The sequence below is a fragment of the Salmo salar genome, chromosome ssa17, assembly GCF_905237065.1.
Source record: "Salmo salar chromosome ssa17, Ssal_v3.1, whole genome shotgun sequence".
NCBI lineage: Eukaryota > Metazoa > Chordata > Actinopteri > Salmoniformes > Salmonidae > Salmo > Salmo salar.
In genome coordinates this window covers 44386951-44414010 of record NC_059458.1, presented here as the reverse complement: position 1 = coordinate 44414010, position 27060 = coordinate 44386951, and the positions used below count along the sequence as shown (strand labels likewise).

Sequence of the window (27060 nt, the reverse complement as noted above, 5' to 3'; positions counted from 1 at the left end):
AAATTGTGTCCACATACTTTTGGCCATGTCGTTAAGATATAGACGAGTTGGACAGATGGTGAACATCTACACTCAGAAAAACAGGTGCAATTTAAAACCAAAAAGGGGTTCTTGGACTGTCCCCATAGGAGAACCCTTTGAAAAAAAAAACATTTTGGTTCCAGGTAGAACCCTTTTGGGTTCCATTTAGAACCCTTTCCACGAGACGGTTCTACATGGAACCCAAAATAGTTCTATCCGGAACCAAAAAGGGTTCTCCTATGAGGACAGACACAGAACCCTTTTTGTAAATGTTCCCCTCCTCGTCTCCGTTCCTTCATCGTTTCCTTTTCATTACGTTGAATCAGTTAGGAGTAAGGAGAGGAGACGAGGAAAACCCCTTGATAAATCTACAGATAACAGACTCTGTCCTTGCTCAAGGTCCCAAACAGTGTAAAAAAACAGGAAGCACTGTACTTTCTATTATTACATTAGGAGCCACCACAGACCAGAGTTAGTCATGGCTGTGTCTTGCAAGCCATGCCCAAAGCATTCAGGCTGAAACCCTTCTGGCTTTATGAAGTGGAGACAACACAGCCTGTTAGTCAGCGGTCTACACGGAGCTGTTATCCCATAATCCCTCTGGGATCAGGGTAGTAGACGACTTCAGAGGGGAAGAGGTCATTTATAGCCTGTTTAACATTATAGACCATCTCTGGTAAACCTGGCTGTCTGAACTAAAGGTCCCATATCGCCACCTAGTGTCAGTCAGGTGAGTTGCTGCTGACTTCCCAACTTCACATGTCCCCGTCGTCCCGTCGTCCCCGCCGTCCCGCCGTCCCCGTCGTCCCCGTCGTCCCGTCGTCCCCCATCGTCCCCGTCGTCCCGTCGTCCCCGTCGTCCCCCGTCGTCCCCGTCGTCCCCGTCGTCCCTGTCGTCCCGTCGTCCCCGTCGTCCCCGGTCGTCCCCGTCATCCCGTCGTCCCCGTCGTCCCCGTCGTCCCCCGTCGTCCCCGTCGTCCCGTCGTCCCCCATCGTCCCCGTCGTCCCGTCGCCCCCATCGTCCCCGTGCCCGTCGTCCCCCATCGTCCCCGTCGTCCCCGTCGTCCCCTCGTCCCCGTCGTCCCGTCGTCCCCCCGTCGTCCCCGTCGCCCCGTCGTCCCCGTGTCCCCCATCGTCCCCGTCGTCCCCCATCGTCCCCGTCGTCCCCGTCGTCCCCGTCGTCCCCGTCGTCCCGTGCGTCCCCCATCGTCCCCGTCGTCCCCGTCGTCCCGTCGTCCCCCGTCGTCCCCGTCGTCCCCGTCGTCCCCCATCGTCCCGTCGTCCCCGTCGTCCCCCATCGTCCCCGTCGTCCCCCATCGTCCCCGTCGTCCCCGTCGTCCCCCATCGTCCCCGTCGTCCCCCATCGTCCCCGTCGTCCCGTCGTCCCCCGTCGTCCCCGTCGTCCCCGTCGTCCCCGTCGTCCCCCGTCGTCCCCGTCGCCCCCGTCGTCCCCGTCGTCCCTGTGGACACCATGCTTGTTACAAGGGGTTTGAGTCTCTATGGCACAGATGGGGTTCGTTCCCCACAGCCACAGGGTCTGTAGTTCAAACCCCTTACAGGCTGTTTCCTGTCCTTTACTACAACTTAACATCCAATCACACCTCCATACTACAACTTAACATCCAATCACACCTCCATACTACAACTTAACATCCAATCACACCTCCATACTACAACTTAACATCCAATCACACCTACTTACTACAACTTAACATCCAATCACACCTACTTACTACAACTTAACATCCAATCACACCTACTTACTACAACTTAACATCCAATCACACCTACTTACTATAACTTAACATCCAATCACACCTACTTACTACAACTTAACATCCAATCACACCTACTTACTACAACTTTACATCCAATCACACCTACTTACTACAACTTAACATCCAATCACACCTACTTACTACAACTTAACATCCAATCACACCTCCATACTACAACTTAACATCCAATCACACCTACTTACTACAACTTAACATCCAATCACACCTACTTACTATAACTTAACATCCAATCACACCTACTTACCACAACTTTACATCCAATCACACCTACTTACTACAACTTAACATCCAATCACACCTACTTACTATAACTTAACATCCAATCACACCTACTTACTACAACTTAACATCCAATCACACCTACTTACTACAACTTTACATCCAATCACACCTACTTACTACAACTTAACATCCAATCACACCTACTTACTATAACTTTACATCCAATCACACCTACTTACTACAACTTAACATCCAATCACACCTACTTACTATAACTTAACATCCAATCACACCTACTTACTACAACTTAACATCCAATCACACCTACTTACTATAACTTAACATCCAATCACACCTACTTACTATAACTTAACATCCAATCACACCTACTTACTACAACTTAACATCCAATCACACCAACTTACTACAACTTAACATCCAATCACACCTCCATACACCAACTTAACATCCAATCACATCTACTTACTACAACTTAACATCCAATCACACCTACTTACTACAACTTTACATCCAATCACACCCCAGTACCCCATCATCATGTCTCCAAACACAGAATAAGCTGGCAAAAGAAAAGACATTATGGCAGTGGCCCAACTTTCTAATCAATAAATATTCTCACAATTTCAAAAACAAACACACACATAGGTTCAGAACAGCTTTGACCACACCCCCAGACAGTGACCACAGACTAAGCTTGACCACACCCCTAGACCGTTTGACCACACCCCCAGGCAGTTTGACCACACCCACTATCAGTTTGACCACACCCACAGACAGTGACCACACCCCCCACACAGTGACCACAGACTAAGCTTGTAGCGTCATACCCAAGAAGACTCGATGCTGTAATCGCTGCCAAAGTTAATTCAACAAAGTACTGAATACTTATGTAAATGTTATATTTCAGATTTTTATTTTTAATACATTTTTGCTGTGTCATTATGGGGTATGGTGTGTAGATAGATGAGGGGGAAAAAAACGATTTAATCCATTTTAGAATGAGGCCGTAACGTAACAAAATGTGGTGGAAAAACTGAAGTGGTTTGAATACTTTCTGAATGCACTGTAGCTTCGCATTGACATGATTGGTTGAAGGTAGGTAGGGGGTGGGGCGCAGGAGGTCCTGTATAAACATACATTCATTTCCTTGACAACTTCCTTCAGAATAGCTCTGCTCCTCTCCGCTAAGCACAAGAAGTATGAAAACCCTGATGTCTGCGGAGGCTGTTTCGAGGTTAAATACTGTACTGCCACCTTCAGGTGCTGGATTGACCATGCAGAGAGCCTTTACAGGCTTTTATCAGAGACAGAAGAGGAAGCAAAAACATCACACTTCCTCTCATTTTTCTTTGGGGGGGGGGTTCCTATATGGTCAATGAACTAAGCAGACCAGACTCGGCTGCTATTGCCTTGGTGTCTATGGAAGAGCCATCCCATTAAGTAAATTGGAACTGATCATTTTAATTTATCCACCATTATTTGGTTTTAAACAATTTGTTTTTTACCTGTGCCCCATTAATTAGGGTCCCATGGAAACACTGACCAGAAACATTGTTTCCTTACTATTTAATAGTCCATGTATAAACCTCGAACAAAGATAAGTTAGCCTATACCCCTTCTGTTTTTAAACAATTAGCTATAGGCAGTGTATTACATTTACATTTTAGGCATTTAGCAGACGCTCTTATCCAGAGCGACTTACAGTAGTGAATGCAAACATTTTCATACATTTTTTTTTTCTCCTACATGTTTTCTATTAAATAGCTACACAATGACTTCTTTCGTTGTTATTGACTTAATTTAATTGTCATTAGACATTTTTAATAAGTATGAGTCCTTGGCCCATTTCATTGTTCTAAATAGTGTAGTGTCCCTTTAAAAAGTCCTTCCCGGTCTCTCTTCACTGTGAACGGACACGTTTTCCCCAGAACTATACTCTATTTACTGTCTTTGGTATCAGACAACGGTTTTTTCCCCACCCCCTCTCCTCAATTTCTCTTACTATTGTTTTCCATTTGTTTCTCTTGACCGATCATGGCAGCTCATTGTACCGAAGAACCGTTTCCTTTCCACGGTTTGCTCCCTAAAAAAGAGACGGGCGCAGCTTCTTATCTCACTCGCTTCCCGGAATACGATGGACGGGGTGTCCTCATCGCTATCCTCGACACCGGCGTGGACCCAGGGGCCCCGGGCATGCAGGTAAATTTACCCCGCTGCTTTTACACACTACTAGGCCTCATTCATTACAATTGTACAGTAACGACTAGCTTAGTGATTTTTTTTTTTTTGTTGTACCGGGCTCTACCTTGTTGGTCCAATTTAGCTAGTAAAACTTGTTAGAAACTACTGTTAATTTAACCTAAAAGGATTTTAGCGAGTAATTCTGTTTTTGTTTTTAACATGCCAGTCGCCGGGTCCGTCGGTAAGCGAGTTTAGTTTAGCGTAGATGGCTAATTTAACAAGCTAAGATCATATAGCAAACCATCAGAACATAATGTCCTAGTTAGATCCACAATAAAATACTGACAGCCCATTGATTTGGCCGAACTAGGGTTAATATTCCCCCTCCACCCCATAAGACTCAGATAAAAATAGATCATTATTATTGTTGCTGCCATGTTTTATTTGAAATGTTTCAGTGACTAGCTAGTGAGTTGCTGTGACTAGTGTGGTGGAACTGGGTGGTTGAACTCAGAACGGAGACGCTGATGGAAACGGGATCAAACATCTGTTGACAGCCTTCACCCAACTGTACAGGCCCTGTCCTGTCTGTCTGTCCTGTCTACCCTACCCTGTCCTGTCTGTCTGTCCTGTCTGTCTGTCTGTCCTGTCTGCCCTGCCCTATCTACCCTGTCCTGTCTGTCTGTTTGTCTACCCTGTCTAGCTACTTTCTGTCCTGTTTAGCTACTGTCTGTCTGTCTGTCTGTCTGTCTGTCCTGTCTAGCTACTTTCTGTCTGTTTGTCTACCCTGTCTAGCTACTTTCTGCCCTGTCTAGCAACTGTCTGTCTGTCTGTCTGTCTGTCTGTCTGTCTGTCTGTCTGTCTGTCTGTCTGTGTCTGTCAGAGCTTCCTAGCTACACCACTCAGTCCTCTGCTGAAGACCAAAGGTTTCTCTCTGACTCAGACATCTCTATGAGCAGGTCTATAGACTGACATCTCTATGAGCAGGTCTATAGACTGACATCTCTATGAGCAGGTCTATAGACTGACATCTCTATGAGCAGGTCTACACCAGTTGGTATAGACTGGCATCTCTATGAGCAGGTCTATAGACTGGCATCTCTATGAGCAGGTCTATAGACTGGCATCTCTATGAGCAGGTCTATAGACTGGCATCTCTATGAGCAGGTCTATAGACTGACATCTCTATGGGCATGTCTATAGACTGGCATCTCTATGGGCATGTCTATAGACTGGCATCTCTATGGGCAGGTCTATAGACTGGCATCTCTATGGGCAGGTCTATAGACTGGCATCTCTATGGGCAGGTCTATATACTGACATCTCTATGAGCAGGTCTATATACTGACATCTCTATGAGCAGGTCTATAGACTGACATCTCTATGAGCAGGTCTATAGACTGACATCTCTATGAGCAGGTCTATAGACTGACATCTCTATGGGCAGGTCTATAGACTGACATCTCTATGGGCAGGTCTATAGACTGGCATCTCTATGGGCAGGTCTATAGACTGGCATCTCTATGGGCAGGTCTATAGACTGGCATCTCTATGGGCAGGTCTATAGACTGACATCTCTATGGGCAGGTCTATAGACTGACATCTCTATGGGCAGGTCTATAGACTGACATCTCTATGGGCAGGTCTATAGACTGGCATCTCTATGGGCAGGTCTATAGACTGGCATCTCTATGGGCAGGTCTATAGACTGGCATCTCTATGGGCAGGTCTATAGACTGGCATCTCTATGGGCAGGTCTATAGACTGGCATCTCTATGGGCAGGTCTATAGACTGGCATCTCTATGGGCAGGTCTATAGACTGGCATCTCTATGGGCAGGTCTATAGACTGGCATCTCTATGGGCAGGTCTATAGACTGGCATCTCTATGGGCAGGTCTATAGACTGACATCTCTATGAGCAGGTCTATAGACTGGCATCTCTATGAGCAGGTCTATAGACTGGCATCTCTATGGGCAGGTCTATAGACTGGCATCTCTATGGGCAGGTCTATAGACTGGCATCTCTATGGGCAGGTCTATAGACTGGCATCTCTATGGGCAGGTCTATAGACTGGCATCTCTATGGGCAGGTCTATAGACTGACATCTCTATGGGCAGGTCTATAGACTGACATCTCTATGAGCAGCTCTATAGACTGGCATCTCTATGGGTAGGTCTATACCAGTTGGTATAGACTTTCAGAATATTACACTATTATATTGATACATCGCTGACAGTGACGTTAGTCTATAAATCACATTGTTTTGGTCACATAAACATGGTTAGCAGGTGTTAATGCGAGTGTAGTGAAATGCTTGTGCTTCTAGTTCTGACAGTGCAGTAATATCTAACAAGTAATCTACCAGTCCCACAACAACTACCTAATAAACACACATATAAAGGGGTGAATGAGAATATGCACATATAAATATATGGATGAGCGATGGCCGAACGGCATTGGCAAGATGCAGTAGATGGTATAGAGTACAGTATATACATATGAGATGAGTAATGTAGGGTATGTAAACATTATTAAAGTGGCTAATGATTCATTTATTAAAATGGCTAGAGATTTGAGTCGGTATGTTGGCAGCAGCCTCTCAATGTTAGCGATGGCTGTTTATCAGTCTGATGGCCTGGAGATAGAAGCTGTTTACCAGTCTGATGGCCTGGAGATAGAAGCTGTTTACCAGTCTGATGGCCTGGAGATAGAAGCTGTCTGATGGTCTGGAGATAGAAGCTGTTTATCAGTCTGATGGTCTGGAGATAGAAGCTGTTTATCAGTCTGATGGCCTGGAGATAGAAGCTGTTTACCAGTCTGATGGCCTGGAGATAGAAGCTGTTTACCAGTCTGATGGCCTGGAGATAGAAGCTGTCTGATGGTCTGGAGATAGAAGCTGTTTATCAGTCTGATGGCCTGGAGATAGAAGCTGTTTAACAGTCTGATGGCCTGGAGATAGAAGCTGTTTATCAGTCTGATGGTCTGGAGATAGAAGCTGTTTACCAGTCTGATGGCCTGGAGATAGAAGCTGTTTATCAGTCTGACGGTCTGGAGATAGAAGCTGTTTACCAGTCTGACGGCCTGGAGATAGAAGCTGTTTACCAGTCTGACGGCCTGGAGATAGAAGCTGTTTATCAGTCTGACGGTCTGGAGATAGAAGCTGTTTACCAGTCTGACGGCCTGGAGATAGAAGCTGTTTACCAGTCTGATGGTCTGGAGATAGAAGCTGTTTACCAGTCTGACGGCCTGGAGATAGAAGCTGTTTACCAGTCTGGTTTAGTTGCACTGTGTCACCAGTATGTCAAGGTGTACTCATTGTGGAAACGTGTGTGTGTGTGTGTGTGTGTGTGTGTGTGTGTTTGTTTTTCGGTCAGATAGTGTGTGTGTGTCGGGGTCAGAGTGTGTGTGTGTTTCGGTCCGATAGTGTGTGTGTATTTTATATCCTTCAACATCTGTGTCCTCTCTCTCCCTCAGACCACGACGGAGGGCAAGCCGAAGATCGTTGACATCATCGACACGACGGGCAGTGGAGACGTGAACACGGCGACGGTGGTGGAACCTAAAGACGGAGCGGTGACCGGGCTGTCCGGGAGGACGCTCAAGGTACGCCGTCCTCGCCACGCTGCCACTTCCTGGTCACGCTGCCACTTCCTGGTTACGCTGCCACTTCCTGGTTACGCTGCCACTTCCTGGTTACGCTGCCACTTCCTGGTTACGCTGCCACTTCCTGGTTACGCTGCCACTTCCTGGTCACGCTGCCACTTCCTGGTTACGCTGCCACTTCCTGGTTACGCTGCCACTTCCTGGTTACGCTGCCACTTCCTGGTCACGCTGCCACTTCCTGGTCACGCTGCCACTTCCTGGTCACGCTGCCACTTCCTGGTCACACTGCATGTACAGACTGTTAGCCTGTAGTTATTTAAACACATGTCTCTCTCTCTCTCTCCTCAGATTCCTCATTCCTGGGATAATCCATCCGGAAAGTATCACATCGGGATCAAAAATGGATATGAGTTGTTCCCTAAAGCTCTCAGAGAGAGAATCCAGGTATGGAGGGGATTTGTGTGGTCAAGTAACAAGGATTTGCACGTTGATATACACTACAAAAGTATGTGGACATCTGCTCGTCCAACATCTCGTTCCATATTCATGGGCTTTAATATGGAGTTGGTCCCCCCCCCCCCCCCTTTGCTGCTATAACAGCCTCCACTCTTCTGGGAAGTCATTAATATGGAGTTGGTCCCCCCCCCCCCCCTTTGCTGCTATAACAGCCTCCACTCTTCAGGGAAGTCATTAATATGGAGTTGGTCCCCCCTTTGCTGCTATAACAGCCTCCACTCTTCAGGGAAGTCATTAATATGGAGTTGGTCCCCCCCTTTGCTGCTATAACAGCCTCCACTCTTCAGGGAAGGCATTAATATGGAGTTGGTCCCCCCTTTGCTGCTATAACAGCCTCCACTCTTCTGGGAAGTCATTAATATGGAGTTGGTCCCCCCCTTTGCTGCTATAACAGCCTCCACTCTTCTGGGAAGTCATTAATATGGAGTTGGTCCCCCCTTTGCTGCTATAACAGCCTCCACTCTTCAGGGAAGGCATTAATATGGAGTTGGTCCCCCCTTTGCTGCTATAACAGCCTCCACTCTTCAGGGAAGTCATTAATATGGAGTTGGTCCCCCCCTTTGCTGCTATAACAGCCTCCACTCTTCTGGGAAGTCATTAATATGGAGTTGGTCCCCCCTTTGCTGCTATAACAGCCTCCACTCTTCAGGGAAGTCATTAATATGGAGTCGGTCCCCCCCTTTGCTGCTATAACAGCCTCCACTCTTCAGGGAAGGCATTAATATGGAGTTGGTCCCCCCTTTGCTGCTATAACAGCCTCCACTCTTCAGGGAAGTCATTAATATGGAGTTGGTCCCCCCTTTGCTGCTATAACAGCCTCCACTCTTCAGGGAAGTCATTAATATGGAGTTGGTCCCCCCTTTGCTGCTATAACAGCCTCCACTCTTCAGGGAAGTCATTAATATGGAGTTGGTCCCCCCCTTTGCTGCTATAACAGCCTCCACTCTTCAGGGAAGTCATTAATATGGAGTTGGTTCCCCCTTTGCTGCTATAACAGCCTCCACTCTTCAGGGAAGTCATTAATATGGAGTTGGTCCCCCCTTTGCTGCTATAACATCCTCCACTCTTCTGGGAAGTCATTAATATGGAGTTGGTCCCCCCCCCTTTGCTGCTATAACAGCCTCCACTCTTCTGGGAAGTCATTAATATGGAGTTGGTCCCCCCCTTTGCTGCTATAACAGCCTCCACTCTTCAGGGAAGGCATTAATATGGAGTTGGTCCCCCCTTTGCTGCTATAACAGCCTCCACTCTTCAGGGAAGGCATTAATATGGAGTTGGACCCCCCTTTGCTGCTATAACAGCCTCCACTCTTCTGGGAAGTCATTAATATGGAGTTGGTCCCCCCCTTTGCTGCTATAACAGCCTCCACTCTTCTGGGAAGGCATTAATATGGAGTTGGTCCCCCCCCTTTGCTGCTATAACAGCCTCCACTCTTCAGGGAAGGCATTAATATGGAGTTGGTCCCCCCCTTTGCTGTTAGGTCCCGGCTCGCAGTCGGCGTTCCAATTCATCCCAAAGGTGTTCGATGGAGTTGAGGTCAGGGTTCTATGCAGGCCAGTCAAGTTCTTCCATACAGATCTCAACAAACCGTTTCTGTATGGACCTGGCTTTGTGCACGGGGGCCTTGTCATGCTGAAACAGGAAAGGGCCTTCCCCGAACTGTTGCCACAAAGTTGGAAGCACAGAATCTACACGCTACACGCTTCAGCACTCAGCGGTCCCGTTCTGTGAGCTTGTGTGGCCTACCACTTCGCGGCTGAACCGTTGTTGCTCCTAGACGTTTCCACTTCACTATAACAGCACTTACAGTTGACCGGGGGGCAGCTCTAGCAGGGCAGAAATTTGACAAACTGACTTGTTTGGAAAGGTGGCATCCTATGACGGCGCCACGTTGAAAGTCACTGAGGTCTTCAGTACGGGCCGTTTTACTGCCGATGTTTGTCTATGGAGATTGCATGGCTCTTTGCTCGATCTTATACACCTGTCAGCAACAGAAATACCCAAATCCACTAATTTGAACGGGTGTCCACATACTTTTGTGTATAAATAGTGTATGCTTATATTGACCAATGAACACGTTAACAGAGGGATGTCTGTGTTGCCAGAGGGATGTCTGTGTTGCTGTGTTGCCAGAGGGGTGTCTGTGTTGCCAGAGGGGTGTCTGTGTTGACAGAGGGGTGTCTGTGTTGACAGAGGGGTGTCTGTGTTGACAGGGGGAGGTCTGTGTTGACAGGGGGAGGTCTGTGTTGACAGAGGGAGGTCTGTGTTGACAGAGGGAGGTCTGTGTTGACAGAGGGAGGTCTGTGTTGACAGGGGGTTGTCTGTGTTGACAGGGGGTTGTATGTGTTGACAGAGGGATGTCTGTGTTGACAGAGGAAGGTCTGTGTTGTCTGTGTTGATGTGTTGACCAATAGAAAGAGCGGAAGGAGAAAACGTGGGATCCAGCACACAGAGCGGCTCTGGCTGAAGCGAGTCGCCGGGCAGAACAGTTTGACCTGGCTCACCCCTCCCCCTCACAGGTAACACTTTGACCTTTGCCCTCCCCCTCACAGGTAACACTTTGACCTTTGCCCTAACCCTCACAGGTAACACTTTGACCTTTGCCCTCCCCCTCACAGGTAACACTTTGACCTTTCCCCTCCCCCTCACAGGTAACACTTTGACCTTTGCCCTAACCCTCACAGGTAACACTTTGACCTTTGCCCTCCCCCACACAGGTAACACTTTGACCTTTCCCCTCCCCTCACAGGTAACACTTTGACCTTTGCCCTCCCCCTCACAGGTAACACTTTGACCTCTCCCCTCCCCCTCACAGGTAACACTTTGACCTTTCCCCTAACCCTCACAGGTAACACTTTGACCTTTCCCCTAACCCTCACAGGTAACACTTTGACCTTTGCCCTAAGCCTCACAGGTAACACTTTGACCTTTGCCCTAAGCCTCACAGGTAACACTTTGACCTTTGCCCTCCCCCTCACAGGTAACACTTTGACCTTTCCCCTCCCCCTCACAGGTAACACTTTGACCTCTCCCCTCCCCCTCACAGGTAACACTTTGACCTTTGCCCTTAACAGGTCAGTTATAGAGGTATAAATGTTTAAACAACATTGGGATTGTTCAAGTTTAGAAAGGGGAAGAAAAAAAAATTATTGAAAATCTTTTTGTTAATTACATTGTTTTTGGGTGGAGGGGTTCAAAATGTAAACTGTCACTAACAGGTCTTCATCATCCTCATCATACAGGGAAAAGCTGAAATATCTTGAGTCAATAAGTATTTAACCCCGTCATGTAGTGGTCGAAGGAAACTGTGATGGGAGACAACTGAGGATGAATCAAGTGACTCCGCAATATTAACCTATTAACCTAACCTAACCTATTAAAAACCTTCCAAAACATACTTCCTGTTTGCAGTAAACAGGGTTCGGACAAGGTGCTTAAAGTAGTTGAATTTTGTCTCTCTGAGATTCACACCTTGAAAATCTGACATGTTGGTACTTTATAATTTCAAATGAGTGAAGAACCGATAATAATCAGATATATTCATGAAAAATATTACAAAAATATGTATTGGTCTTGGAAATTAATTTGGAGGCAGACTACAGAGTTTTGTTTCCTGCTCTGGTCGCCAGGCGAGCTCATTCCACCCGCGCTGCCGCTCAGCCAGGCGAGCTCATTCCACCCGCGCTGCCGCTCAGCCAGGCGAGCTCATTCCACCCGCGCTGCCGCTCAGCCAGGCGAGCTCATTCCACCCGCGCTGCCGCTCAGCCAGGCGAGCTCATTCCACCCACGCTGCCGCTCAGCCAGGCGAGCTCATTCCACCCACGCTGCCGCTCAGCCAGGCGAGCTCATTCCACCCACGCTGCCGCTCAGCCAGGCGAGCTCATTCCACCCACGCTGCCGCTCAGCCAGGCGAGCTCATTCCACCCACGCTGCCGCTCAGCCAGGCGAGCTCATTCCACCCACGCTGCCGCTCAGCCAGGCGAGCTCATTCCACCCGCACTGCCGCTCAGCCAGGCGAGCTCACTCACTCCACCCACACTGCCCCTCAGCCAGGCGAGCTCGCTCCACCCGCGCTGCCGCTCAGCCAGGCGAGCTCATTCCACCCACATTGCCGCTCAGCCAGGCGAGCTCGCTCACTGGAATCATTGTTCTTCCTCTGTCAACCATGGTTATCTGCAAGGAAACACGTGCCGTCATCATTGCTTTGCACAGAAAGGGCTTCACAGGCAAGGATATTGCTGCCAGTAAGATTGCACCTAAATCAACAATTTATCGGATCATCAAGAATTTCAGGGAGAGCGGTTCAATTGTTGTGAAGAAGGCTTCAGGGTGCCCAAGAAAGTCCAGCAAGCGCCAGGACCGTCTCCTAAAGTTGATTCAGCTGCGGGATCGGGGCACCACCAGTACAGAAATTGCTCAGAAATGGCAGCAGGCAGGTGTGAGTGCATCTGCACGCACAGCGAGGCGAAGACTTTTGGAGGATGGCCTGGTGTCAAGAAGGGCAGCAAAGAAGCCACTTCTCTCCAGGAAAAACATCAGGGACAGACTGATATTCTGCAAAAGGTACAGGGATTGGACTGCTGAGGACTGGGGTAAAGTCATTTTCTCTGATGAATCCCCTTTCCGATTGTTTGGGGGGAAAAGCTTGTCCGGAGAAGACAAGGTGAGCACTACCATCAGTCCTGTGTCATGCCAACAGTAAAGCATCCTGAGACCATTCATGTGTGGGGTTGCTTCTCAGCCAAGGGAGTGGGCTCACTCACAATTTGGCCTAAGAACACAGCCATGAATAAAGAATGGTACCAACACATCCTCCGAGAGCAACTTCTCCCAACCATCCAGGAACAGTTTGGTGACGAACAATGCCTTTTCCAGCATGATGGAGCACCTTGCCATAAGGCAAAAGTGATAACTAAGTCGCTTGGGGAACAAAACATCGATATTTTGGGTCCATGGCCAGGAAACTCCCCAGACCTTAATCCCATTGAGAACTTGTGGTCAATCCTCAAGAGGCGACTGGACAAACAAAAACCCACAAATTCTGACAAACTCCAAGCGTTGATTATGCAAGAGTGGGCTGCCATCAGTCAGGATGTGGCCCAGGAGTTAATTGACAGCATGCCAGGGCGGATTGCAGAGGTCTTGAAAAAGAAGGGTCAACACTGCAAATATTGACTCTTTGCATCAACTTCATGTAATTGTCAATAAAAGCCTTTGACACTTATGAAATGCTTGTAATTATACTTCAGTATTCCATAGTAACATCTGACAGAAATATCTAAACACACTGAAGCAGCAAACTTTGTGGAAAATTAATATTTGTGTCATTCTCAAAACTATTGGCCATGACTGGGTCCTACCAGTGGTTTATGTCCAGTACATTGGGTCCTACCAGTGGTTTATGTCCAGTACACTGGGTCCTACCAGTGGTTTATATCCAGTACACTGGGTCCTACCAGTGGTTTATATCCAGTACACTGGGTCCTACCAATGGTTTATATCCGGTACATTGGGTCCTACCAGTGGTTTATATCCGGTACATTGGGTCCTACCAGTGGTTTATATCCGGTACACTGGGTCCTACCAGTGGTTTATATCCGGTACACTGGGTCCTACCAGTGGTTTATATCCAGTACATTGGGTCCTACCAGTGGTTTATATCCAGTACATTGGGTCCTACCAGTGGTTTATATCCAGTACACTGGGTCCTACCAGTGGTTTATATCCAGTACATTGGGTCCTACCAGTGGTTTATATCCAGTACATTGGGTCCTACCAGTGGTTTATATCCAGTACATTGGGTCCTACCAATGGTTTATATCCAGTACATTGGGTCCTACCAGTGGTTTATATCCAGTACATTGGGTCCTACCAGTGGTTTATATCCAGTACATTGGGTCCTACCAGTGGTTTATATCCAGTACATTGGGTCCTACCAGTGGTTTATATCCAGTACATTGGGTCCTACCAGTGGTTTATATCCAGTACATTGGGTCCTACCAGTGGTTTATATCCAGTACATTGGGTCCTACCAGTGGTTTATATCCAGTACATTGGGTCCTACCAGTGGTTTATATCCAGTACATTGGGTCCTACCAGTGGTTTATATCCAGTACATTGGGTCCTACCAGTGGTTTATATCCAGTACATTGGGTCCTACCAGTGGTTTATATCCAGTACATTGGGTCCTACCAGTGGTTTATATCCAGTACATTGGGTCCTACCAATGGTTTATATCCAGTACATTGGGTCCTACCAGTGGTTTATATCCAGTACATTGGGTCCTACCAGTGGTTTATATCCAGTACATTGGGTCCTACCAGTGGTTTATATCCAGTACATTGGGTCCTACCAGTGGTTTATATCCAGTACATTGGGTCCTACCAGTGGTTTATATCCAGTACATTGGGTCCTACCAGTGGTTTATATCCAGTACATTGGGTCCTACCAGTGGTTTATATCCAGTACATTGGGTCCTACCAGTGGTTTATATCCAGTACATTGGGTCCTACCAGTGGTTTATATCCAGTACATTGGGTCCTACCAGTGGTTTATATCCAGTACATTGGGTCCTACCAGTGGTTTATATCCAGTACATTGGGTCCTACCCTGGACTCCCCTATCTGAATTGTGAATTCTCGTTATTGTACGATTTTAAAATGGCAGTTTAAACATTAACAATTGTACATTTGTCACATCCCCAGTGTGCGATTATCAATCCTGAGCAGAGTGAAATGTGTACATTTATTTATTTTTTTACATTTTGCTTCCTCACGTCTGTCCGTTTTATCGTTTTGCTTCCTCACGTCTGTCCGTTTTATCGTTTTGCTTCCTCACGTCTGTCCGTTTTATCGTTTTATCGTTTTGCTTCCTCACGTCTGTCCGTTTTTGTTTTATCAGTCTGAGAAGCTGCAGAAGGAGGAACTGATGTGTCAGTCAGAGATCCTGGCGTCTCTAGAGAAGAAGTACAACGACCCGGGTCCGGTCTACGACTGTCTGCTGTGGAACGATGGAAACACCTGGAGGTAGGAGACACGTCGTCTGCTGGATCAAATCCTTTTCACTCCCTCCTTCCTTCATTCCTCAGTTTGTAGTGACCAGGGGGCTGCAGCGGACATTTTAGAGAGTGGAGACCTGTCTTTATGCATCCTTAACACTCTACCCCCTAAACTGCTACCTCGTAACCTCTACCCCCCCCTACCCCCTAAACTGCTACCTCGTAACCTCTAACCTCTACAGGGCCGTGGTAGACACCTCAGAGACTGGGGACCTGTCCGGCTGCACGGTACTGACCTCTATAACCTCTAACCTCTACAGGGCTGTGGTAGACACCTCAGAGACTGGGGACCTGTCCGGCTGCACGGTACTGACCTCTATAACCTGTAACCTCTAACCTCTACAGGGCTGTGGTAGACACCTCAGAGACTGGGGACCTGTCCGGCTGCACGGTACTGACCTCTATAACCTCTAACCTCTACAGGGCTGTGGTAGACACCTCAGAGACTGGGGACCTGTCCGGCTGCACGGTACTGACCTCTATAACCTGTAACCTCTAACCTCTACAGGGCTGTGGTAGACACCTCAGAGACTGGGGACCTGTCCGGCTGCACGGTACTGACCTCGTACAGAGAGAAGCAAGAGTTTGCGACTCTGGGAAACGCTGAGATGCTCAACTACTCTGTTAACGTCTACGATGAAGGAAACACTCTCTGCATCGTCACCAGCGGAGGTCAGAGTTCACCTAGATCCCTGTAGGGAATCTGTCCTTCGTCTCGTCGTCTCCAGCTGATGGGTCTCGTTTCTCTGTTCAGGGGCTCATGGGACGCACGTGGCGAGCATAGCAGCGGGTCACTTCCCGGACGAGCCGGAGCGGAACGGCGTTGCCCCCGGCGCCCAGATCCTGGCGTTGAAGATCGGAGATACGCGCCTCAGCACCATGGAGACGGGCACCGGACTCATCCGCGCGGTAGGCTGAAGGAGCTGTCAATCAAAAAACGCAACGGGACTGGCACTCCCATGAATTCATTCATTCTCCTCTGTCTGCCCCGCCTCTCTCTCTGTCTCGCTCTCTATCTCTCTGTCTCTCTATCTCTCTGTCTCTCTGTCTCTCTGTCTCTCTGTCTCTCTGTCTCTCTCTCTCTGTCGCTCTCTATCGCTCTGTCTCTCTGTCTCTCTGTCTCTGTCTCTCTGTCTCTGTCTCGCTCCGTCTGTCTCTCTCTCTCTCTCTCTCTCTCTCTCTCTCGCTCTGTCTGTCTCTCTCTCTCTCTCTCTCTCTCTCTCTCTCTCTCTCTCTCTCTCTCTCTCAGATGATCGAGGTGATTAACTATAAATGTGACCTGGTTAACTACAGCTATGGAGAAGCTACCCACTGGCCCAACTCAGGGTGAGAGAGATTATATTATACTATACTATTATATATATTATACTGTCAGGGTGACAGAGATGTTATACTCTCTGTCTGTCTGGTAACTGTCTGTCTGTCTGTCTGTCTGTCTGGTAACTCTGTCTGTCTGTCTGGTAACCCTGTCTGTCTGTCTGTCTGTCTGTCTGTCTGTCTGTCTGTCTGTCTGTCTGTCTGTCTGTCTGTCTGGTAACCCTGTCTGTCTGTCTGTCTGTCTGGTAACCCTGTCTGTCTGTCTGTCTGTCTGTCTGGTAACCCTGTCTGTCTGTCTGTCTGTCTGGTAACCCTGTCTGTCTGTCTGTCTGTCTGTCTGGTAACCCTGTCTGTCTGTCTGTCTGTCTGTCTGGTAACCCTGTCTGTCTGTCTGTCTGTCTGGTAACCCTGTGTGTGTGTGTGTGTGTGGTAACTCTCTGTGTGTGTGTGTGTGTGTGTGTGGTAACTCTCTGTGTGTGTGTGTGTGTGTGTGTGTGTGGTAACTCTCTCTGTGTGTGTGTGGTAACTCTCTCTGTGTGTGTGTGGTAACTCTCTCTGTGTGTGTGTGTGTGTGTGTGTGTGTGTGTGTGGTAACTCTCTCTGTGTGTGTGGTCCAACAGGAGGATCTGTGAGGTGATCTCTGAAGCGGTTCAGAAACACAGCGTGTTGTTTGTGTCCAGCGCTGGAAACAACGGACCCTGTCTGTCTACTGTAGGATGTCCTGGAGGGACGACCGCTGGGGTGATAGGTACACACACACACACACACACACACACACTACTGTAGGATGTCCTGGAGGGACGACCTCTGCGGTGATAGGTACACACACACACACACACACACACACACACACACACACACACACACTACTGTAGGATGTCCTGGAGGGACGACCGCTGGGGTGATAGGTACACACACACACACACACACACACACACACACACACACTACTGTAGGATGTCCTGGAGGGACGACCGCTGGGGTGATAGGTACACACACACACACACACACACACACACACACACACACACACACACACACTACTGTAGGATGTCCTGGAGGGACGACCGCTGGGGTGATAGGTACACACACACACACACACACACACACACACACACACACACACACACACTACTGTAGGATGTCCTGGAGGGACAACCGCTGGGGTGATAGGTACACACACACACACACACACACACACACACACACACACTACTGTAGGATGTCCTGGAGGGACGACCGCTGGGGTGATAGGTACACACACACACACACACACACACACACACACACACACACACACACACACACACACACACACACACACACACACTACTGTAGGATGTCCTGGAGGGACGACCGCTGGGGTGATAGGTACACACACACACACACACACACACACACACACACACACACACACACACACACACACACACACACACACACACACACACACACTACTGTAGGATGTCCTGGAGGGACAACCGCTGGGGTGATAGGTACACACACACACACACACACACACACACACACACACACACACACACACACACACACTACTGTAGGATGTCCTGGAGGGACAACCGCTGGGGTGATAGGTACACACACACACACACACACACACACACACACACACACACACACACACCTACTGTAGGATGTCCTGGAGGGACGACCGCTGGGGTGATAGGTACACACACACACACACACACACACACACACACACACACACACTACTGTAGGATGTCCTGGAGGGACAACCGCTGGGGTGATAGGTACACACACACACACACACACACACACACACACACACACACACTACTGTAGGATGTCCTGGAGGGACGACCGCTGGGGTGATAGGTACACACACACACACACACACACACACACACACACACACACTACTGTAGGATGTCCTGGAGGGACGACCGCTGGGGTGATAGGTACACACACACACACACACACACACACACACACACACACACACACTACTGTAGGATGTCCTGGAGGGACGACCGCTGGGGTGATAGGTACACACACACACACACACACACACACACACACACACACACACACACACACACACACACACACACACACACACACACACTACTGTAGGATGTCCTGGAGGGACGACCTCTGGGGTGATAGGTACACACACACACACACACACACACACACACACACACACACTAATGTAGGATGTCCTGGAGGGACGACTGCTGGGGTGATAGGTACACACACACACACACACACACACACATACACACACACACACACAGTTACTAACTTCAATTGTGTTTATGTCATTCTGTACCGTGTTTTAAATGTGTTTTTTAAAGTAAATGTTCCTCTCGGGCCACCGTTTCCAGGTGTGGGAGCCTACGTGACTCCAGACATGATGGTGGCGGAGTATTCTCTGAGAGAGAAGCTTCCTCCTAACCAATACACCTGGTCGTCCCGGGGCCCCAGTACAGACGGGGCCCTGGGGGTCAGTATCAGCGCTCCTGGAGGGGCCATCGCCTCCGTACCAAACTGGACTCTCAGGGGAACGCAGCTGATGAACGGCACCTCCATGTCTTCCCCTAACGCCTGTGGAGGGATCGCCCTGGTGCTGTCAGGTGGGTGGAGGGGTGGAGGGATCGCCCTGGTGGGGTGGAGGGGTGGAGGGATCGCCCTGGTGGGGTGGAGGGGTGGAGGGGTGGAGGGATCGCCCTGGTGCTGTCAGGTGGGTGGAGGGGGTGGAGGGATCGCCCTGGTGCTGTCAGGAGGGTGGAGGGGTGGAGGGGTGGAGGGGGTGGAGGGATCGCCCTGGTGCTGTCAGGTGGGTGGGTGTGTGTGTTAATGGGGGTGTGTTAATGGGGGTGTGTGTGTGTTAATGGGGGTGTGTGTGTTAATGGGGGTGTGTGTGTGTGTTAATGGGGGTGTGTGTGTGTGTTAATGGGGGTGTGTGTGTGTGTGTGTTAATGGGTGTGTGTGTGTGTGTGTGTGTGTGTTAATGGGTGTGTGTGTGTGTGTGTGTGTGTGTGTGTGTGTGTGTGTGTGTGTGTGTGTGTGTGTGTGTGTTAATGGGTGTGTGTGTGTGTGCGCGCTGCAGGTCTGAAGCAGAACGGTATCCGTCCGTCTGTGCCTGCGGTGAGGAGAGCTCTGGAGAACACCGCTCTGAAGGTCGACGCCATCGAGGTCTTCGCACAGGGATACGGAATCATACAGGCAAGACTCCTCCTCTTCTGAGTTGGACAGGAAGTTGGACAGGAAGTTGGACAGGAAGTTGGACAGGAAGTTCTATAAGTTCAGTAGAACTGGTGTCTACTGGATAGTGGGGAACTGGTGTCTACTGGATAGTGGAGAACTGGTGTCTACTGGATAGTGGAGAACTGGTGTCTACTGGATAGTGGAGGACTGGTGTCTACTGGATAGTGGAGGACTGGTGTCTGCTGGATAGTGGAGGACTGGTGTCTACTGGATAGTGGAGGACTGGTGTCTACTGGATAGTGGAGGACTGGTGTCTACTGGATAGTGGAGGACTGGTGTCTGCTGGATAGTGGAGGACTGGTGTCTGCTGGATAGTGGAGGACTGGTGTCTGCTGGATAGTGGAGGACTGGTGTCTGCTGGATAGTGGAGGACTGGTGTCTGCTGGATAGTGGAGGACGGGTGTCTGCTGGATAGTGGAGGACGGGTGTCTATAGTGGAGAACGGGTGTCTATAGTGGAGAACGGGTGTCTATAGTGGAGAACGGGTGTCTATAGTGGAGAACGGGTGTCTATAGTGGAGAACGGGTGTCTATAGTGGAGAACTGGTGTAGAACTGGTGTCTATAGTGGAGAACTGGTGTCTATAGTGGAGAACTGGTGTCTATAGTGGAGAACTGGTGTCTATAGTGGAGAACTGGTGTCTATAGTGGAGAACTGGTGTCTATAGTGGAGAACTGGTGTCTATAGTGGAGAACTGGTGTCTATAGTGGAGAACTGGTGTCTATAGTGGAGAACTGGTGTCTACTGGATAGTGGAGGACTGGTGTCTACTGGATAGTGGAGGACTGGTGTCTACTGGATAGTGGAGGACTGGTGTCTACTGGATAGTGGAGGACTGGTGTCTACTGGATAGTGGAGGACTGGTGTCTGCTGGATAGTGGAGGACTGGTGTCTGCTGGATAGTGGAGGACTGGTGTCTGCTGGATAGTGGAGGACTGGTGTCTACTGGATAGTGGAGAACGGGTGTCTATAGTGGAGAACGGGTGTCTATAGTGGAGAACGGGTGTCTATAGTGGAGAACTGGTGTCTATAGTGGAGAACTGGTGTCTATAGTGGAGAACTGGTGTCTATAGTGGAGAACTGGTGTCTATAGTGGAGAACTGGTGTCTATAGTGGAGAACTGGTGTCTATAGTGGAGAACTGGTGTCTATAGTGGAGAACTGGTGTCTATAGTGGAGAACTGGTGTCTATAGTGGAGGACTGGTGTCTACTGGATAGTGGAGGACTGGTGTCTACTGGATAGTGGAGGACTGGTGTCTACTGGATAGTGGAGGACTGGTGTCTACTGGATAGTGGAGGACTGGTGTCTGCTGGATAGTGGAGGACTGGTGTCTGCTGGATAGTGGAGGACTGGTATCTACTGGATAGTGGAGGACTGGTGTCTATAGTGGAGAACGGGTGTCTATAGTGGAGAACGGGTGTCTATAGTGGAGAACGGGTGTCTATAGTGGAGAACGGGTGTCTATAGTGGAGAACTGGTGTCTATAGTGGAGAACTGGTGTAGAACTGGTGTCTATAGTGGAGAACTGGTGTCTATAGTGGAGAACTGGTGTCTATAGTGGAGAACTGGTGTCTATAGTGGAGGACTGGTGTCTACTGGACAGTGGAGGACTGGTGTCTACTGGACAGTGGAGGACTGGTGTCTACTGGATAGTGGAGGACTGGTGTCTACTGGATAGTGGAGGACTGGTGTCTATAGTGGAGAACTGGTGTCTATAGTGGAGAACTGGTGTCTATAGTGGAGAACTGGTGTCTATAGTGGAGAACTGGTGTCTATAGTGGAGAAGGTGTTTCTCTGTTTTTTTACAGGTGGACCGAGCTGTAGAGTACCTGACCCAGCATGCCTCTCACCCCACCTCTAACCTGGGCTTCACTGTTACCGTGGGAACGCAGCGAGGCATCTACCTCCGAGACCCCATCCAGGTCATGACCCCCTCCGACCACGGGGTCGGCATCGAACCCGTTTTCCCCGAAAATACCGGTATTACACACACACACACACACACACACACACACACACACACACACACACACACACTGCATGATTGGTGATTGGTCTGTCCTCTTTAGTTCCCTCTATTGATTGGTCCATTCTACTTCCTGTTTGACAGAGAACACGGAGCGTATTTCTCTGCAACTGCACCTGGCCCTGACATGCTCCGCTCCCTGGGTGCAGTGCCCCTCCCACCTGGAGCTGATGAACCAGTGTCGTCACGTCAACGTGAGAGTCGATCCCATTGGGCTCCGAGAGGGACTGCATTATACTGAGGTACGGAGAGGAGAGGGACTGCATTATACTGAGGTACGGAGAGGAGAGAGAGAGGGACTGCATTATACTGAGGTACAGAGAGGAGAGAGAGAGAGAGGGACTGCATTATACTGAGGTACGGAGAGGAGAGAGGGACTGCATTATACTGAGGTACGGAGAGGAGAGAGAGAGAGGGACTGCATTATACTGAGGTACGGAGAGGAGAGAGAGAGAGAGGGACTGCATTATACTGAGGTACGGAGAGGAGAGAGAGAGAGGGACTGCATTATACTGAGGTACGGAGAGGAGAGAGAGGGACTGCATTATACTGAGGTACGGAGAGAGAGGGACTGCATTATACTGAGGTACGGAGAGAGAGGGACTGCATTATCCTGAGGTACGGAGAGGGAGAGGGACTGCATTATACTGAGGTACGGAGAGAGGGACTGCATTATACTGAGGTACGGAGAGGGAGAGAGAGGGACTGCATTATACTGAGGTACGGAGAGGGAGAGAGAGGGACTGCATTATACTGAGGTACGGAGAGGAGAGAGAGGGACTGCATTATACTGAGGTACTGAGAGGAGAGAGAGAGGGACTGCATTATACTGAGGTACGGAGAGGAGAGAGAGAGGGACTGCATTATACTGAGGTACGGAGAGGAGAGAGAGAGAGGGACTGCATTATACTGAGGTACGGAGAGGAGAGAGAGGGACTGCATTATACTGAGGTACGGAGAGGAGAGAGAGGGACTGCATTATACTGAGGTACGGAGAGAGAGGGACTGCATTATACTGAGGTACGGAGAGAGAGGGACTGCATTATCCTGAGGTACGGAGAGGGAGAGAGAGAGAGAGGGACTGCATTATACTGAGGTACAGAGAGAGGAGAGAGGGACTGCATTATACTGAGGTACGGAGAGGGAGAGAGAGGGACTGCATTATACTGAGGTACGGAGAGGGAGAGGGACTGCATTATACTGAGGTACGGAGAGGGAGAGAGAGGGACTGCATTATACTGAGGTACGGAGAGGAGAGAGAGGGACTGCATTATACTGAGGTACGGAGAGGAGAGAGGGAGAGAGGGACTGCATTATACTGAGGTACGGAGAGGAGAGAGGGGGAGGGACTGCATTATACTGAGGTACGGAGAGGAGAGGGACTGCATTATACTGAGGTACGGAGAGGAGAGGGACTGCATTATACTGAGGTACGGAGAGAGAGGGACTGCATTATACTGAGGTACGGAGAGGGAGAGAGAGAGGGACTGCATTATACTGAGGTACGGAGAGAGAGAGAGAGGGACTGCATTATACTGAGGTACGGAGAGGAGAGAGAGGGACTGCATTATACTGAGGTACGGAGAGGGAGAGAGGGACTGCATTATACTGAGGTACGGAGAGGAGAGAGAGAGAGAGGGACTGCATTATACTGAGGTACGGAGAGGAGAGAGAGGGACTGCATTATACTGAGGTACGGAGAGGAGAGAGGGAGAGAGGGACTGCATTATACTGAGGTACGGAGAGGAGAGAGAGAGGGGGACTGCATTATACTGAGGTACGGAGAGGAGAGAGGGACTGCATTATACTGAGGTACGGAGAGGAGAGAGGGACTGCATTATACGGAGAGGGAGAGCGAGGGACTGCATTATACTGAGGTACGGAGAGGAGCGAGGGACTGCATTATACTGAGGAGAGGAGAGAGGGACTGCATTATACTGAGGTACGGAGAGAGAGAGAGAGGGACTGCATTATACTGAGGTACGGAGAGGGAGGGACTGCATTAAACTGAGGTACGGAGAGAGGGGGACTGCATTATCCTGAGGTACGGAGAGGAGAGAGGGACTGCATTATACTGAGGTACGGAGAGGAGAGAGAGGGACTGCATTATACTGAGGTACGGAGAGACTGCATTATACTGAGATACGGAGAGAGAGGGATTGCATTATACTGAGGTACGGAGAGGGAGAGGGACTGCATTATACTGAGGTACGGAGAGGGAGAGGGACTGCATTATACTGAGGTACGGAGAGGGAGAGGGACTGCATCATACTGAGGTACGGAGAGAGAGGGAGGGACTGCATTATACTGAGGTACTGAGAGAGAGAGGGAGGGACTGCATTATACTGAGGTATGGAGAGGAGAGGGAGAGGGACTGCATTATACTGAGGTACGGAGAGGGAGAGAGAGGGACTGCATTATACTGAGGTACGGAGAGGGAGAGAGAGAGAGAGGGACTGCATTATACTGAGGTACAGAGAGGAGAGGGACTGCATTATACTGAGGTACGGAGAGGGAGAGGGACTGCATTATACTGAGGTACGGAGAGGGAGAGGGACTGCATTATACTGAGGTACGGAGAGGGAGAGGGACTGCATTATACTGAGGTACGGAGAGGAGAGAGGGACTGCATTATACTGAGGTACGGAGAGGGAGAGGGACTGCATTATACTGAGGTACGGAGAGGAGAGAGAGGGACTGCATTATACTGAGGTACGGAGAGGAGAGAGAGGGACTGCATTATACTGTATGACACAGCTCTGGTCCTCTGTTCAGAGTCCAGTATTTAATCCAGTATTAAACCTGTTGTGTTTTCAGGTGTGTGGGTTTGACACGGCGTTCCCCAGCTCTGGTCCTCTGTTCAGAGTCCCCATAACAGTTATCATCCCTACCAAGTAAGAGCACAACTTCTCTACAACACAATCAATACTTCTGTGTGTGTGTGTGTGTGTGTGTGTTGTTTGTTTATGAGTGTGTGATTGGTAGGCTTGGGCGGTGTACCGTATGTACCACGAGGGGGGGGGGTGTATAAGGAAACGAGATGGTTTGTTAATAACAGTTGAAACTTTGATTTATTTTGTAGATGTTTATTAAAAACGTGAATATTTTGTATCTACTTGTTTTTGACGGTAAATGACCTGCAGTCGTTCTCGCTCTATACGATTAGGCGATTTTAAAGAATGGTTTTTTTGGGGTTTTTAAAAGCAGGCAGCGACAGAGACCGAAGCCTTGTGAGTCTCTCGGTGTTGTTCAGAATGCGTCAGCTTGTCTAATTTACAGGAGGGAATTCACAACTAAATGTTTTATCAGCTAGATATCTTACAAACTATTCAGGGAACTGTTTTTAAAATGGGTTCGAATTTTAGTAGCTAACCTTCAGATTACAGAAACTCCAGTGGGATTTGAAAATGGCGCCCCTTGTGTTTAGTGCCGGTATTACCGGATGTCCCGGTATGGTACAAGGTCAGTGACAATCTGGATACCGCCCCAAGCCTAGTGAATGGTGTTGTCCTGAGTACGGTATGTCTCTCTGCTCTCTAGTCTAGTGAATGGTGTTGTCCTGAGTACGGTATGTCCCCTGTCTCTCTGCTCTCTAGTCTAGTGAATGGTGTTGTCCTGAGTACGGTATGTCCCCTGTCTCTCTGCTCTCTAGTCTAGTGAATGGTGTTGTCCTGAGTACGGTATGTCCCCTGTCCCTCTGCTCTCTAGTCTAGTGAATGGTGTTGTCCTGAGTACGGTATGTCCCCTGTCTCTCTGCTCTCTAGTCTAGTGAATGGTGTTGTCCTGAGTACGGTATGTCCCCTGTCTCTCTAGTCTAGTGAATGGTGTTGTCCTGAGTACGGTATGTCTCTCTGCTCTAGTCTAGTGAATGGTGTAGTCCTGAGTACGGTATGTCCCTCTGCTCTAGTCTAGTGAATGGTGTTGTCCTGAGTACGGTATGTCTCTCTGCTCTAGTCTAGTGACTGGTGTTGTCCTGAGTACGGTATGTCCCCTGTCTCTCTAGTCTAGTGAATGGTGTTGTCCTGAGTACGGTATGTCTCTCTGCTCTAGTCTAGTGAATGGTGTTGTCCTGAGTACGGTATGTCCCCTGTCTCTCTGCTCTCTAGTCTAGTGAATGGTGTTGTCCTGAGTACGGTATGTCCCCTGTCTCTCTAGTCTAGTGAATGGTGTTGTCCTGAGTACGGTATGTCTCTCTGCTCTAGTCTAGTGAATGGTGTAGTCCTGAGTACGGTATGTCCCTCTGCTCTAGTCTAGTGAATGGTGTTGTCCTGAGTACGGTATGTCTCTCTGCTCTAGTCTAGTGACTGGTGTTGTCCTGAGTACGGTATGTCCCCTGTCTCTCTAGTCTAGTGAATGGTGTTGTCCTGAGTACGGTATGTCTCTCTGCTCTAGTCTAGTGAATGGTGTTGTCCTGAGTACGGTATGTCCCCTGTCCATCTGCTCTAGTCTAGTGAATGGTGTTGTCCTGAGTACGGTATGTCCCCTGTCTCTCTGCTCTCTAGTCTAGTGAATGGTGTTGTCCTGAGTACGGTATGTCCCCTGTCCCTCTGCTCTCTAGTCTAGTGAATGGTGTTGTCCTGAGTACGGTATGTCCCCTGTCTCTCTAGTCTAGTGAATGGTGTTGTCCTGAGTACGGTATGTCTCTCTGCTCTAGTCTAGTGACTGGTGTTGTCCTGAGTACGGTATGTCCCCTGTCCATCTGCTCTAGTCTAGTGAATGGTGTTGTCCTGAGTACGGTATGTCCCCTGTCCCTCTGCTCTCTAGCCTAGTGAATGGTGTTGTCCTGAGTACGGTATGTCTCTCTGCTCTCTAGCCTAGTGAATGGTGTTGTCCTGAGTACGGTATGTCCCCTGTCCCTCTGCTCTCTAGCCTAGTGAATGGTGTTGTCCTGAGTACGGTATGTCTCTCTGCTCTCTAGCCTAGTGAATGGTGTTGTCCTGAGTACGGTATGTCTCTCTGCTCTCTAGCCTAGTGAATGGTGTTGTCCTGAGTACGGTATGTCTCTCTGCTCTAGTCTAGTGAATGGTGTTGTCCTGAGTACGGTA

The 27060-nt window shown here is 49.2% G+C and overlaps 1 protein-coding gene across 2 annotated transcripts in view; it reads left to right on the top strand.

The window, feature by feature from the left end:
* The first annotated feature begins 3930 nt into the window (after positions 1-3930).
* The window catches only part of tpp2 (tripeptidyl peptidase 2), a 59086-nt gene continuing 35956 nt past the window's right edge, over positions 3931-27060 (top strand). For both annotated transcript variants that reach the window (XM_045699641.1, XM_045699639.1), the window contains exons 1-14: positions 3931-4261; positions 7720-7848; positions 8197-8292; positions 10779-10883; positions 15265-15389; positions 15930-16093; positions 16176-16330; positions 16671-16747; positions 17359-17486; positions 19108-19356; positions 19833-19948; positions 21798-21969; positions 22100-22257; positions 24833-24909. In XM_045699641.1, the coding sequence (XP_045555597.1) occupies positions 4097-4261; positions 7720-7848; positions 8197-8292; positions 10779-10883; positions 15265-15389; positions 15930-16093; positions 16176-16330; positions 16671-16747; positions 17359-17486; positions 19108-19356; positions 19833-19948; positions 21798-21969; positions 22100-22257; positions 24833-24909 (1916 nt within the window). In that variant the 5' untranslated portion in view covers positions 3931-4096. The remainder of the gene's footprint in view (positions 4262-7719; positions 7849-8196; positions 8293-10778; positions 10884-15264; positions 15390-15929; positions 16094-16175; positions 16331-16670; positions 16748-17358; positions 17487-19107; positions 19357-19832; positions 19949-21797; positions 21970-22099; positions 22258-24832; positions 24910-27060) is intronic.